We start from the raw sequence: 15,437 nt of genomic DNA, 5'->3' as shown, positions 1-15,437 counted from the left end.
CTGAAGCTTTGTGTAGCCAATGCAGAGGCTTTATGGGGAAGGACCATGGGTCTAGGGTCCTGCCACCACTGGACACTGAGGGACTGGGCCCTGTGTAACAGCCTCTCAAACATGATGCATTGTTTAACAAGCAAATGTGAGTGGCGTTGATGCACTGAAGGAAAACATACTGATTTGCTGGTACAATGAATGTAAAGACGTACGATCATATATCCTGTATAATTATGAATAAAGTATATTTTTGCAATATAAAATCCACCCTCACAATCAGGCCCCCTGAACTCCAAGATCCCTTTTACACAGAGTGGTGGGTGCCTGGAATGTGCTGCCAGGAGTGGTGTTGGGAGGCAAATATGATAGAGGCGTTCAAGAGGCTCTTGGACAGGCACATGGATGTGTGGGAAATGGAAGGATGTGGACACTGTGTAAGCAGAAGGGATGAGTTTAGGTGTGTACTTGATTACTAATCTAATTAGTTTGGCACAACATGGTGGGCTGAGGGGCCTGTTCCTGTGCTGGACTGTTCTATGCTCCCCGATCGCCAGAATTCACAACAACGACATCTGCCACCTAACGGCTCCTGAAATGTGGCAAAGCATCCCAGGAGTGGCCTGGGGACTTTTCCCCAGGGGGTCCAAGTAAGTGTACAGCCAGGGGGAAGGATTGGTTAAAAGAACAAGGCATCCCATGACGGGACAAACCACTGTATCCCACACCCAGCCCCTCCAACTCCCCCTGCCCACCCTCCCCACCCCACAAACAGCACCTCCCTCCCTGCCTCGTCCCTCCCACCACCACTCAGCTTCCCCCCCGCCACAGCCCCACCTCCCCCACCCACATACTCACAGTCCCTCTGCGAAGCACTCCAGGTAGAGAGGGCGCCCTCGGAGAGCCAGCCTGAAGCTGCTGTGACCCTTGGGATGCAATAGCCGTGGCTTACGGTACTTCACGGAGTTTGCTGGAGGGGAATAAGGACAGTGAATGACTGGGTCACAGAGGGAGGGGGTGGTCAGAGGGAGAGGCAGGGTCAGAGAGGGAAGGGGTGGGGTCAGAGAGGGATCAAGAGCGTGAGAAAGCAGAAAGAGAGAGAGAGAAAGCAGAGAGAAAGCAGGGAGAGAGAAAGCAGAGAGAGAGAAAGCAGAGAGAGAAAGCAGAGAGAGAGAGAGAAAGCAGAGAGAGAAAGCAGCGAGAGAAAAAGCAGAGAGAGAGAGAAAGTGAGAAAGGAAGCGAGAGAGAGAGAGAAAGCGAGAGAGAGAGAGAAAGCAAGAAAGCGAGCGAAAGAGAGAGAGAGAGAGAGAGAGGGCGCGAGAAGAGACAGAGAAAGGGTGTCATTCTCCCACGCTGCAGAGATCCAGACATGACAGCAGGGGGAGACAACCCCAAGGAATGCAACACCAAGCTTAATCAGCAACTATCACGTCCTCAGACCCCTTACCAGACACAGACACTACTCACAGACGGGGGCGGAGGAGGGTTGCTGTGGAGTGGCTGCGCAATACCTCGGTCAACAAGGATGGTTTTACAGCGAGGAGACACAAGAAACTACAGGTGGTGGGATCTGAAGCAAAAAATAACCAGACTGGTGGAGGAACTCAGTGGGGTCGGGCGGCATCTGTGGAGGCAGCGAGAAGGTCGACACTGTGGGACTGATGCAGGGTCTCAACCCAAAACATCAGCTATCTCTCTGACTCCACAGATGCTGCCTGACCCGCTGAGTTCCTCCACCAGTTTGTTTTTTCCTTGGTTTTAAAGAGCATCTCAAAGGGTGAGAGGAAGGCAGGGAGGGAAATATCAAGTTCAGGGCTCAGATGCCAATGAGATGCGTAGGGGCCGGAGGAGGCCACAGGGACGGGGAGGGGTGTAGGGACCAGAGGGGATCAGAGACGGGGAGGTGTGTAGGGGAGGGAGGGGGGGTCATAGAGATGGAGAGAGGTGTAGGGGCTAGAGGGGGTCACAGACAAAGGAGTGTAGGGGTCAGAGGGCGTCACAGAGACACAGAGGGGTGTAGGGGCCGGAGGGGGTCACAGAGATGGGGAGGGATGTAGGGGCCAGAAGGGGTCACAGAGACGGGGAGGGGTGTAGGGCATTAAGAGGGATGAGGAGGTTTGTTTTTCACTCAGTTCAGGCATGTTATAAAATGATATAATCCATTCCTCATCACCCCTGGGGTTCACTCCTTTCTAACTGGGTGAAGAGGAGGGATATGGGGCACAATGTTTTGTCATCCTCATGGGTACAACACAGGTTTGAAGAATCTGGAGCTGGTGTAGGGACAAGGGTGGAGGAAAAGATGTGTCCAAGAAGCCAAATGATAGTTCACCTTCGTTGCAGTGGGAGATGGAGGGCAAGTGAACACAATGCTGATGTTATTGTTGAGAGCATATTTCTGGTACTGTGGACAGGTGAGGTCCACTTATCCAGGAGAGTGATGCAGCGTAGATACTGACTGCTGGATGAAGGGCCTGTCCTGTGCACAGGTTCTGAGGAGAACATGTTCGCTAGTCTTCAGAAGAAGATTGGAATGTATAAAATACTGGGGGTTTATAGGGTTGCACAGAGGTTGGAGACTCCAGAACTAGGGAGTATGCCGTTGTGGGTGCTGTACAGAGCTAGAGTCTTTACATCTCACGGCCTTGGCGAAGCAGCCAGCATAATCAAAGACCCCACCCACCCAGGTCGTTCTCTTCCATCAGGCAGAAGACACAGGAGCCTGAGGGCACATACCACCAGACTTAAGGACAGCTTCTACCCCACTGTGATAAGACTATTGAACGGTTCCCTTATACAATGAGATGGACTCTGACCTCACGATCTACCTTGTTGTGACCTTGCACCTTATTGCACTGCACTTTCTCTGTAGCTGTGACACTTTACTCTGTACTGTTATTGTTTTTACCTGTACTACCTCAATGCACTCTGTACTAACTCAATGTAACTGCACTGTGTAATGAATTGATCTGTATGATCGGTTTGTAAGACAAGTTTTTCACTGTACCTCAGTACAAGTGACAATAATAAACTAATACCAATGGAGTCATAGACAGCTACAGCATGGAAACAGGCCTTTTGGCCCACTGAGTCTGCACTGATCTTCAATCACCCAAGTACATTAACTCCACCACACCATCCATTTTCTGTTCTCATCAACTCCTCCCAGATTCCACCACTCACCCACACACTTGGGACAATCTACCCATTAACCAGCCAGAGGAGGAAATGGAAGTAAATGGGTAAAACTCACACGGTCACAGGGAAAACATGCAAGATCCACACAGACAGCACCAGAGATCAGGATTGAACCCGGGTCTCTGGCGCTGTGGGGCAGTGGCTCAAAGGTCAGTCATTTGGGATGAGGAGGACTTTCTTCCCTCAGAGGGCTGAGACCATGGATGTTTGGACAGGCTGGGATCAGCAGATTTTTTGGGATTCACAGGAATCAGGTGGGACCGTGGACTCGAGGGACAGCATTGGTTGTGGTCATAACAAAGGACAGCAGGCTGGTGGTTTGGCCACACTTATAACAGGTTGCACAAAACATTGGATGGACTGGAATTATAGTGTTGTGTACAGTTCTGGCAGCCACACTGCAGGAAGGATGTGGTAGCAACACAGAAAGTGCAGAAGAGATTCACCAGAATGTTGTCTGGAATGGAGGGCTGTGGTTACAAGGAGGGACTGGACAGGCTGGGGTTGTTCTCACTGGAATGTCGGGGGTGGGGGGGCGGTGAGAGGTGACCTTATAGAGGTTTATAAGACTATGACTGGCATGGATTGGATAGATGGAACCCCTTTCCCAGGGCAGAGGAGTCCACAGAACTAGAGAGCACAACTGAGGAGGGGAGGAATTTAAAAGAGGTCTGAGAGACAAGTTTTTCCACACAGTGGGTGGTGAATATTTGGAATGAGCTACCAGAGGAGGCATTTGGTCAGGTCCTTGGATGGGAAAGGTGCAGAGGGCTACTGGCCTAATTCATACAAATGGGATTAGCGTATTTAGCCATCAAGGCCTGGAAGGATGAGGTTGGTCGAAAGGGGCACTTCCAGTACTGTGTGGCTCTACGATTGCTTATATCAGAGAAAAGCTACTCACACGTAGTCACTTCAAGTGCAATGGGCTCCTTCTGGATGATGGTGCGGGTTCCTGGGATCTGAGCATAGCAGGTGTAGTCTTCCAGGCTGTCGTTCACCAGCAGGTTGGAGAAGTACAGATTCCCATCCAGTCCCTGTGACACCCGTTCGCTCAGCTTTATGTTGAACAGTTCTGTGGGAAACAGTAAAAGGGGTGCACCATTTGGGACTCATCCCTGAAGGAACACAGAGCTAAGATCCGGGCAGCAGCGCGACACTGGAGTTCTCAGCGGACAGGTCGGGTTACTCACTGCTCGTCATCCAGATGATCATGGAGGAGGCCATACTGGTGGGGGGGTTGCATTGCAACACCAAGGACTCTCCCTCTTCTTTCCTTAACTGCTGAACCCTCTCCTTGGGCCACTTAGGAGTACCTGAGAAGTGAGAGAAACCAATTGACAGCACTTTTACCAGGTTGACTCAGCAGCACTGAGGACTCTCGTACGTCAGCCTTTACAGAATTCCAGGCCATGCCTCACGAGTGATGTTATTCCCACTCCCTCATACTCTCCCTCACTAATCCTCACTCCTCACCCTGTGTCACTGATGGCATCTCTACTGATGTTAATCCAGCTGCCTCACACTGTCCCTCAGTAACCCATCTCCCCCAGCGCCCCGTGTCACTGACTGTATCCCCACTGACATTAATCCCCCTCCCTCAGTAACCCCTCTCCCCCAGCATGGTGTCACTAACCATATCCTCATTGATGTTAATCCCCCTCCCTCACACTGTCCCTCAGTAACCCCTCTCCCTCGGTGCCCTGTGTCACTGACGGCATCTCCACTGATGTTAAAGACCCCTAACACCATCCCTCAGTGTCCCCCTCCTTCAGTGCCTTGCATCACTGACTATAATCACTGAATTTGCTGAATATTCTGCATTTAATACTGATGTACGGACACATCTGGGCCCCATCTTTACTCATTCATGCGCATATTTTACTAAAACTATGTCCTACATCTATTTTTTTATTTAAAGAATCCCAATTGCTTTCCAGAGAATTCTATCAGCAGCAAAATTCCAAAATTCCAATTTAAACCATCATTTGAATTCCCTGAAGGAACATGTGAAGTAACAAGGAATAGAAGGCTGTTGTTCAACAACAGTAAATGCGTCTCTCACAGCATGGCTCCATCCATGTTATTTTGCACAGAGCACAGGGTATTAATGAATAACAAACTCTATATCATGCTGTCATTGCCTTGGGAGTATGCGTTGGGACTGTGAAGAGGAAGTTTCACTCTGTGTCTAATCTGTGCCCTGGGAATGTGTGATGGGATGGTGCAGAGGGAGCTTCACTCTCTGTCTGACCCTGGGAATGTGTGATGGGATGGTGCAGAGGGAGCTTCACTCTCTGTCTGACCCTGGGAGTGTGTGATGGGACGGTGCAGAGGGAGCTTCACTCTTGTGTCTAACCCCAGGAATGTGTGAATGGGACAGTGCAGAGGGAGCTTTGCTCTGTGTCAATCCCTTGGAATGTGTGACAGGACAATGTAAAGGGAGCTTCACCCTGTGTCCAATCTGTGCCCTTGGTGTGTGAGAGACAGGGCAGAGTGGAGGGAGCTTCACTCTGTGTCTAATCTGTGCCCTGGGAGCGTGTGACAGAACAGGGTAGAGGGAGCTTTGTTGTGTCTAACCCATGCCCTGAGTTGCGTTGACAAGACATTGCAGAGGGAGCTTCACTTTGTGTCTGACCCATGCTCTGGGAGTGTGTGACAGGAACGTACAGAGGGAGTTCTACTCTGTGCCTAACCTGTACCCTGGGAGTGTAATGGAACAGTACAGAGGGAGCTTCACTTGGTGTTTGGCTGGGAACGAATGGTGAAGGGGGACTCACTCTCTGTTTTGAGGTTGATGTTGGAGGAGATTGCGGTGCCACCGTTGTTGCTGACGTAGCAACGGTACGTCCCCTGGTAGCCCCTGAAGGAAACGCCGTTGTTGGAGGTGGCGATCACCATGGTGCCCGAGGTCTTATTCATTGTCACGCGGGGATCCAGCGAAGGATCGAAAAATGTCCCGTCTTTTGTCCAACGATACCTGCAAAAGCAATGGCAACGTGATACCACTGCTGGTGACGACTCTGGATAAATTCATCACGTTGTTGGGCCACTCCTTTGTGTGTTGCTCCAGATTTCCAACATCTGCAGTCTCTCGTGTCCCTAAGCTCTAGAAATAAGAGCTTGAACAACCACCACAAAACTACCATAAATAACAGCCCATCTGGTTCACTCACATCCTGATAGAAGGAAATCTGAAGCAACTAACGATCTGCTGGAGGAAGTCAGCGGGTCGAGCAGCATCTGTGGAAGGAAAGGAATTGTCGACATTTTGGGTTGGCCAGTCCTGATGCAGGGTTTCGACCTGAAATTTTGACAATTCCTTTCCTTCCACATTGATAATCCCTCCCCACCCCACAGATGCTGCTCAATCCACTGAGTTCCTCTAGCAGATTGTTTGTTGCTCCAGATTCCAGCATCTGCAGTCTCTTGTGTCTCCAGAAGAAAATTAGATGTCGCCTTAAATGGTCTGGGCCTATATGTGGCTCCATTCCTACAGTGACTGTGTTGTTTATTAACTGCCATTGGTGGACTCAGCCAGTTCCATCAGGGGTACAGCTCTCCCCACCATCAGGGTCATCTACAGGAGGCGATGTCTCAGGAAGTCGACATCCATCATCAGGGACCCCCACCGTCCGGCCCATGCCCTCTTCCATCAGGCAGGAGGTACAGGAGCCTGAAGACCCACATCTCAAGGTTCAAAAAGAATTGTCATCAGGTTCTTGAAGCAACCTGAGAAACCCGAATTCTACCTTGTACTATCTCTCCCTCAAGCTGCACTAACGTCGATCTCGACCCGAAACATTGATTGTCCACTTCTGTCCTGAGTTCTTCCAGCTCCTTTGTGTGTTGCTCCAGATTTCCAACATCTGCAGTCTCTCGTGTCCCTAATGTCGTTATGTTTGTTTTTGTTTATTTTGTCGTGCCTGTTATGTACAATGCATGCTTATTTAAGTTTATGTAATTCATGTTTGTGAAGTTTGGAATGCACTGTGCTGCTGCTGCAGTTATACCCTGGGTATGAATGCCCATGGCAATAAACTTAATGATAGTCAATAAATAGACTGCCCTAGTGACCCATGTGCATTTTTTTAAAAAAACGTGGCTCAACAGGGATGATATTTCCCCTGGCTGGGGTGTCGGAATCCAGGGGTTGCAATCTGAAAGTAGGGAATTTGGCATTGAAACAAGAAGGAATTTCTTCACCCAGAGAGAATGCTCTACTCAAGAGGCTCAGTTGCCGAATATATCTAAGACTGATATCAATACATTTTTAGATGTTAAGAGAACTGAGGGATATGAAGTCAGCGCAGGAAAGTGGCGTTGAGGTCTAAGATTAGCCACAGTGTTAATGAATGGGGAAGCAGGTGAGGGATCAAATGGCCCATCTCCCTCCACCTATGCTGCCTGACCTGAGTTCCTTCAACATTTTCTGTGTTCAGAATCAGATTATTACTGACATATGACATGAAATTTGTTGTCTTGCAGCAGCAGTACAGTGCAAAGACATAAAAATCTATAAATTACAAAGATAAATAATAAGTGCAAAAAAAAGTAGTAATGAGGTAGTGTTCATGGACCATTCAGAAATCTGATGGTGGAGGGGAAGAAGCTGTTCCTGAATCGTTGAGTGTGGGTCTTCAGCTCGTGTACCTCCTCCCCGATGGTAGTAATGAGAAGGGGGCATGTCCCAGATGGTGAGGGTCCTTAGAGGTGGATGCCACCTTCTTGAGATGTCCTCGATGGTGGGGAGGGTTGTGCCCATGATGGAGCTGGCTGAGTCTACAACCCTCTGCAGCCTCTTGCGATCCTGTGCATTGGAGCCTCCATATTTCCAGCAACTACAGTCGCCCTTGTGTCTGGCTTGCTCCTGCTTCTCTTTCTTATATTCAATAGAGGGGTGTTAGATTGCACAATACAAGCCAGGCCTGCCTGCAATAACCCCACCGCTGTGTGCGCACTGGCTGCCCTCCCTCCTTCACCGCAAATGGCCTCACTGCCTGTGACCCAAACGGAAGTTGCCACAGATACTGCAAACCTGAGATAAAAACCAAAAGGTAATGTACAAACCCAGCGAATCAGACAACTTCTGTGGAGAGGGAGGAAACAGGTCCAGGAGCTCTCGTCAGACCTGAACTGTTATTTCTGCTTCTCTCCCCATAGATGCTGCCTGACTGGCCTAACATTTCAGATGATTTGCTCGTTGCCTGGATGTCCCAAGCTGGAGATTCATGGGTTTCCCCTGTGGTAGGCTCCCTGTCCCAGTGCCAGTGTGGCCAGAGTCAGCTCGTGAGAGAGGATCAGGGAGCTATAGCTTACCCCAGTGTCCCTGGGAGGAGGCGGTGTGCATACACAGAAGAATCAATAGGGAAAGCTGAGAAGGATGCAACAACCGTCAGTAATATGGCTGCTTGAGATTAGTTAACTCAGAGGAAGTGTTTCTGCCTCCCATCCTCTTCCTCTCTTGCCATCAGCACCTCAGTCTGTCCATCCTCCCTCATACGCTTGCCCAGCCCTCCCTTACCCTGTCTCTGCTGATTACCCCAACCGCTCCCTGTGGCAATGAGTCCCACTTGGATTGGTGTACTCCCGAGGTCTCCTGCCTGCCTTACACCGATGACCTTTTAGCAAGCTGCACTTGAAAATTGGGGACGGATCAATACCTCAAGTGAACGGGCAAAACTGCAGCAAATTAATTTCGAGGTAGACAAATATATCACTTGGAATCTAAAATGAACAGATGAGCACATTGTAAATGCTGGTCGCTGGGGAGGTCCTCAGAGATTTCTGGGGTCGTGCACAGCAGTCATTAAAACGTCACAGACCAGGGCAAACAATAATCAAAAAGGTTAATGAAATGCCGGCCCTTCATTCCACAGAACTGGACTGCAAGGTGGCTGAGGTTATGTGACAGTGATACAAAGCCCCCGTTAGCAGCTTTGGGCCCCACGCTTTACAAAGAAAACACTGCCCTTGGAGGGAGTGCGGCACAGGTTTATCAGACTGCATCCTGGACGCCAAGGGTTAAATTAAGAGGGGAGCTTTCACAAATAAGGGGTGTATTCCCAGTACTTAAAATGGTAAGTTGATCAAAGTGTTGAGGACATTAATGGCAGAGAGAAACTACTTCTGCTTGCAGCAATTTGGGATTATGGGACAGAGTCTAAAAAAATTACACCCAGGGTTTCAGGAGAGAAGTGGCGAAGGAGGGAGAGTTTGGGACACTCTCCTGCAACTGATGGCAGTTCAGCAGTTGGCATTAAATCCAAGACTTTTAGATTTTTTTTGTCAACAAGAGGTAATGTGGAATATGGAGGAAAAGGCAGGAGAGACAGACAGAGACAGGCCACAAAGCAACCACGAATGGCAGGAGAGGTTCTAGGGACCTTGCCCCTGGAGACATGCTCCCAAGTGGAAGTTTCACTCTGTGTCCACCCTTTGCCAATGTTACACATCTTCAGCAGCACACCTTCAGCTTTACAGGTTCAAGTGACTCTGAGAATACGTCCTTTTCTGACAGATGTAATCTCACAGAGCTGGCAATGTGCTTGCAAACTGTTTCTCCAGTACTTGATAACAGAATGCCCAGAACTGCGCAGCACACTGGTGCAGGCACAGTTCTATAAGCATGCTTCACAACCTCTTGGCTCCTCCCTTGAGAAATTAACACTATCACTTGGTTAGCTTGACCTCTGACAGTTTCTTTTTCCAGATCTCTCTGTGCATCTGCACCGATCAGATTCTTATTTTCCCATGTGGGAAAAAGCAAACATCTGCTGATATGGGTTTGGCAATCTGTGAATCTACGTACACAACAGGGGGAGAAGTAAGCTGCTAGGGGCTTCAAGACTGCCCCGCCATCCAAATGGCTGATCTATCCTTGCCTCAAAGTTGACACAGTCCCCATCGAAAAGAAATGTCCAAATATACTTAACCACCACACCCCCTCTCATCCCATACCTGGTTCGGAAGCAGAAACCAGCTGCACCGATAACAAGGGTTCTTACATTACGCCCATTTCGGGGAAGCGTGTTGAATTAGTTTGAGTGGATGCGTCTTGCTATTTGAAGGGACAGGGCATTAATTACTTTAATGCAACACCCATGACAAGATGCCGTAATTTATTATCGGAGTGACTCAGCCTGCATTAGTGGAAATGTGTCATCATGTTTACTGAGCCATTAATGAGTAGAAAGGGGGAGCACAGCAAAGTGTTGATAGATTGAGGATGGGTAGCCTTCCATTGTGTGAATGCAGGTCTTGTCTGGGAGAACGATTTATGCTTTTGACCTCTCTATCTTTCCAATGCAAATCCTCAGCCAGCCCGGTGAAAACGAACAGCTTTTGCCGGCACAGCCCTTAACCTGTCTCCAATTTATAGTTAATACACTAAGCTGTTCAAGGTGACCAGCCAACACCCTTGAGGATTAATCAGTCACTTCTCTGTTGGTGGGAGACGGTACTGGGTTAGCTCCTGACCCTATCCCAGTGTGTATATTATAGCACGGATACCCCATGCACCACAGTGCAGATATTACATGCACCGATCCCAGTGGGAACATGCCCACACACTGGCTCCTGTCCCCACACTCGTCACCCTGTTGTAGGAAAGATGCCATTAAGTTGGAAAGAGTGCAGAGGAGATTTACAAGGATGTTGCAGGGACTCGAGGGACTGAGTTATGGAGAGAGGTTGAGACTTTATTCATTGGAGCATAGGAGAATGAGGGGTAATCTCATAGGGGTGCATAAAATCACGAGGGGCATAGATTGTGTGAATGCACACAGTCTTTTTCCCAGGGTTGGGGAATCAAGAACTAGAGGGCATAGGTTTAGGGTGAGAGGGTAGAGATTTAATAGGGACCTGAGGGGCAACTTCTTCACCCGGGGGTGGTCAGTATATGGAACGAGCTGCCAGAGGAAGTGGTTGAGGCAGGAACAATAACAACATTTAAAAGACGTGGACAGGTACGTGGATAGGAAAAGTTTAAAGGGATATGGGCCAAATGCAGGCAAATAGGACTGGCTTAGATGGGCATCTTGGTCAGCATGGACCGGTTGGGCTGAAGGGAATGTTTCTGTGCTGTGTGACTCTATGACCGTGATGATACTCACACGAGTGTAGGATCACCTGTTGCTTCACATTTGAGCACAATGTCATCAGTTGGGAAGACTGTGTAGTTCTCTGGAGTCTGCTCGGTGACTTTTGGAGGTTTTGGCACTGCAAGAGTGAAGAAACGAGCAAGTGAGGTTAGAGCACAGTTTCCACAACCAGCAAGATAACCAGCTGTGTGTGAGTGAGAACCATCCTTGCACGCAATCCCTTCAAGCTTAGACTTTGTGCACTGTACTCTGCATCTTGGTTTTTACCATCTGTAAATGATCTAATTCACATCCGTTGACTCTCTCCTCCTTTTGGCATAGATACACGTACACCCCTTACCCAGCTGGTGTGATTGCACAGGAGGAGCCCCGGCTAATGCTGGAATTGTCTTACCACTGGAGAGAACGATACCAGCACGTCTGTTATAATGAAGTGCCACCCAGGGGTGCTGCCTTGCTCCTGGGAGATGTGGCTCTCAGTGAAGCAGGGCTCTAGAGAACAGCTGTCGAGAGGGGAGGACTGCATCTGCAGTGAACTTCATTCTAAATGGAAGTCCTCTAACAGAATCTGCCATCTTGTCAGCATTGGAGTGCAAACAGTTGGCTGTGTTCTGGTTATCCACGGTGTGATGATCCATCCACTCACACATCAAACCTTCCTTCACCCACCCAGCAGCTAATGGTCAGATTTCACATCCACTGAAACTGGACTCTTCTTGGCCTCTCCCCTGGAGGAAGCCTGCCCTCAGGCAAACGGCAGCTTAGGGATCGATACCCTTGCTCACAACACCACACACACCCTCAGTCCACCAGCAACCTTAGCCACAGCAGCTGGGACACTGAGACCACTCTTGACTTCTCTTGCAGGAATGTTTGTGAGCCAAGGGTGCAAACTGTCACAGATATGGATCAGGAGCAGGTGCCATGTCCTCACATATTCAGGGGCACCAAGAACAGTTTTTGGGACCATTATGTCGCCATGGCCATGGGGAGTTTGGGAAGGAGCCGAGCAGGCTCATACGCCATGTGGCACAACAATCTACCAGGTATTGGGGCAGAAACTCAACAACAGAGACCGACAGCAGGGAGCAGCAGCAGAGATACCACGAACAGGAAAGGAGGCAGAGATGGTGTTACTTTTCGTTTGGAGGAGAGCATCCGATCCGGATGCATCACGGCTTGGTACAGCAACTGCTCTGCCTGAGACCGCCAGAAACTGCAGAGAGTTGTGGACACAGCCCAGCACATCACGGAAACCAGCCTCCCCTCCATGGTCTACACCTCCCGCTGCCTCAGTAAAGCAGCCAGCATAATCAAAGACCCCACCCACCCAGGACATTCTCTCTTCTCCCTCCTTCCCATCGGGCAGAAGATACAAAAGCCTGAAAGCACGTCCCACCAGGTTCAAGGACAGCTTTTATCCAGCTATTAGAAGACTACTGAATGGTCCCCTAGTACGAAAAGGTGGACTCATGACCTCAGAATCTACCCTGTCATGACCTTGCACCTTATTGTCTGCCTGCACTGCACTTTCCCTGTAACACTTTATTCTGCATTCTGTTATTGCTTTTACCACCTCCATGTACTGATGTGATGAAATGATCTGTATGGACGGCATGCAAAACAAAATTTTTCACTGTACCTCAGTACATGTGACAATAATACACCCATTTAACAATCTATCTCACCAAATGGGCAGGATTGATAAAGTGGAAGCCACTTACATTTCTTTTGCAGATTGTCTGCAGGTCCATACAATGCAAGCAAGAAGGAGGAAAACAAAGCACAGAGGGTTACTTCATTTCAAACTTAGTACACCACCATTTTTCAAGCTCTTTCAAGATGTCACAATGTTGTGTCTGACAGTCCTAGAAAGGTAGAAATATAGAGACGCAGCAGGGAAACCGGCCCTTCAGCCCACAGAGTCCATGCCAACCATCAACCACCCACTTATATTAATAACCTTGTCTCCCAACATCCCCATCAACTCTCCCCAGATCCTCACCCACATCCTCAGGGTGACTTACAGTGGTCAATTAACCCACCGACTGCACGTCTTTGGGATGTGGGAGGAAACCGGAGCACCTGGGGGGAAACCCACCAAGTCACACGGAGAATGTGCCTGCACCTGAAGTCACAATTGAACCCGGGTCTCTGGAACTGCAAGGCAACCGCTCTAATGGCTGTGCCACTGCGCTGCCATTCTCAATTGATCGAATGCAACCCCATATGAGCCACACTTCAGCTTCTGGGCTGTTTCTTTTCACACCACCTTGACATGCTGGACCCATACGCTACAGCCAGCTCCATCATGGGCACCAACCTCCCCACCATCCAGGACATCTTGAAGAGATGGTGCCTCAAAAAAGTGGCATCCATCACTAAGAACCCTCACCATCCGGGTCATGCCCTCTTCATGTTACTACCATCGGGGAGGAGGTACAGGAGCCTGAAGACCCACACTCAATGTTTCAGGAACAGTTTCTTCCCATCCGCCATCATTCCTGAACGGTTCATGAACACTACCTCATTATTCCTCTTTTGCACTATTTATTTATCTTTGTAACTTATAGTAATTTTTATCATCTTTGTCTCTTGCACTGTACTGCTGCTGCAAAACCAATTTTCACGACGTATGTCAGTGATAATGAACCTGATTCTGACCTGCACACACATCCCCAACCACTTGGCCACACCGACACCGGCTTGCATGCATGTGCCTGATGCAGCCTTGTTAATATGGTAAAAACTGGAGGTGATTCACAGCAGACCTCAGGGGTAGAGCTCACTGGAAGGATAGATAAGTTGGGGCAGAGTGCTGTAGGGAGAGAGATCTATATTATTGGTGCTCTGTTGGATTGTGAATTATTTTATTTCTTTCTTGTGATTTTCCTTTAAGTATTAATTCACAACCAAAAGAAATTAAAAACAAATTGGAATTTTATTTTTATCATTTAGGATGTACTCCAGTCCCTGTGACGTCCACCAGTACCAGGCCTCCAGAGAGCCAGCAGAGACACTGCATGCTCTCTCTCCAGGGCATGGACCTATCCTCAGAAGAGGGGAAGGTAGGTCGAGGTTCCCAAACCCATCAACAGGCCCATGAACAGACCAATACAGAGGCCCTTCATCTGACCAGCATCCTCTTCGTACCAGATCCCAAAGACCAGAAACATGGGGTTGAATGCACCCAGACCTTGAAGAACAACTTCCTTAAGCATTCAAAAAAGGTTGAAACCTCTCATATTCCACACATACATGGAATATGGATTCATCTAGGTCGCAGTAATTACAGGTGGCCTGGGAATCATCCCTAACAGAGATAGGGAGGCGTGTAGGGGCCAGAGGAGTTTCAGAGATAGGGAGGGGTGTAGGAGGTTACAGAAATGGGGAAGGAGGTAGGGGCTGGAAGGGGTTACAGAGACAGGGAGGAGTGCAGGGGCCAGAAAGGGTTACAGAGACGGGGGGGGGGAGGGGGGAGGTGGGGGTGGTGAGGGGCCAGAAGAGGCTACAGAGACAGGGAGAGGTTGCGCTGGTGTCAGTGATGACATGGGGAACTATGTGATCGGGGAGCTGCATTCCAGGGTCCTCGCCCCTGCCCGTGGCAAGGAGGAAAAGACTCTCACCAAAATCCACACATCAGCCTGCAGCAAGCAGTTAGTAATCACACGCTCCTCGCAGTCTATTACTGAACCACCAAATTTCACAAATTGCTTCTTCAATCTGGCGTCTCACACAAATCTGGTCAATTAAGGAGCTATTACAAAATTCATCTTGTTAATAAGACACGGCCTGACAAAGAAAGAGCAGCTTTACTGGCTGGGGATCCACACTGTAGACCACTGAGGGCATTGGGGAAGGGGGAAGGGGGTTTATATCAATTTAATGGTGGGGGGGGGAGAGAACAGGAAAGGCACAGGGAGTGGTTGAGGAGATGAAGGGTGCAGAAGGATGTACGAAGGGACTGAGGAGGAGTGTGGGAGGAGACTGGTGAGGAACAGGAATACCAGGATAAAGGTACTAAATGACCTTTCTCTATTATTACAGAGAAAGATAACTGATGGAAACATAAGAGACTTGCTGCCTCACTAAGCTACTTCCCTTCACACTTTGTGGGGTGACAGCTGAATATTTGAGCCAAACCACCCA

General features: G+C 49.1%; 2 protein-coding genes across 15 annotated transcripts in view; both read right to left on the bottom strand.

Annotated features, from left to right (window-relative positions):
- Positions 1–15,437, bottom strand: part of LOC127566641 (neural cell adhesion molecule L1-like) — a 230,841-nt gene that overhangs the window by 40,724 nt on the left and 174,680 nt on the right. For 13 of the 14 annotated variants that reach the window (XM_052009149.1, XM_052009154.1, XM_052009156.1 and 10 more), the window contains 6 exons: positions 13,013–13,030; positions 11,301–11,406; positions 5,967–6,166; positions 4,380–4,502; positions 4,091–4,261; positions 847–958 (listed from right to left, as the gene is read on the bottom strand). In XM_052009149.1, coding sequence (XP_051865109.1) covers positions 847–958; positions 4,091–4,261; positions 4,380–4,502; positions 5,967–6,166; positions 11,301–11,406; positions 13,013–13,030 — 730 coding nt within the window. The remainder of the gene's footprint in view (positions 1–846; positions 959–4,090; positions 4,262–4,379; positions 4,503–5,966; positions 6,167–11,300; positions 11,407–13,012; positions 13,031–15,437) is intronic. The other variant, XM_052009155.1, reaches the window with a different exon arrangement.
- Positions 1–15,437, bottom strand: part of LOC127566547 (neural cell adhesion molecule L1-like) — a 273,625-nt gene that overhangs the window by 138,142 nt on the left and 120,046 nt on the right.

This window comes from Pristis pectinata, chromosome 43 (assembly GCF_009764475.1).
Source record: "Pristis pectinata isolate sPriPec2 chromosome 43, sPriPec2.1.pri, whole genome shotgun sequence".
Taxonomy (NCBI): domain Eukaryota; kingdom Metazoa; phylum Chordata; class Chondrichthyes; order Rhinopristiformes; family Pristidae; genus Pristis; species Pristis pectinata.
This window is presented reverse-complemented; position numbering and strand designations above follow the sequence as displayed.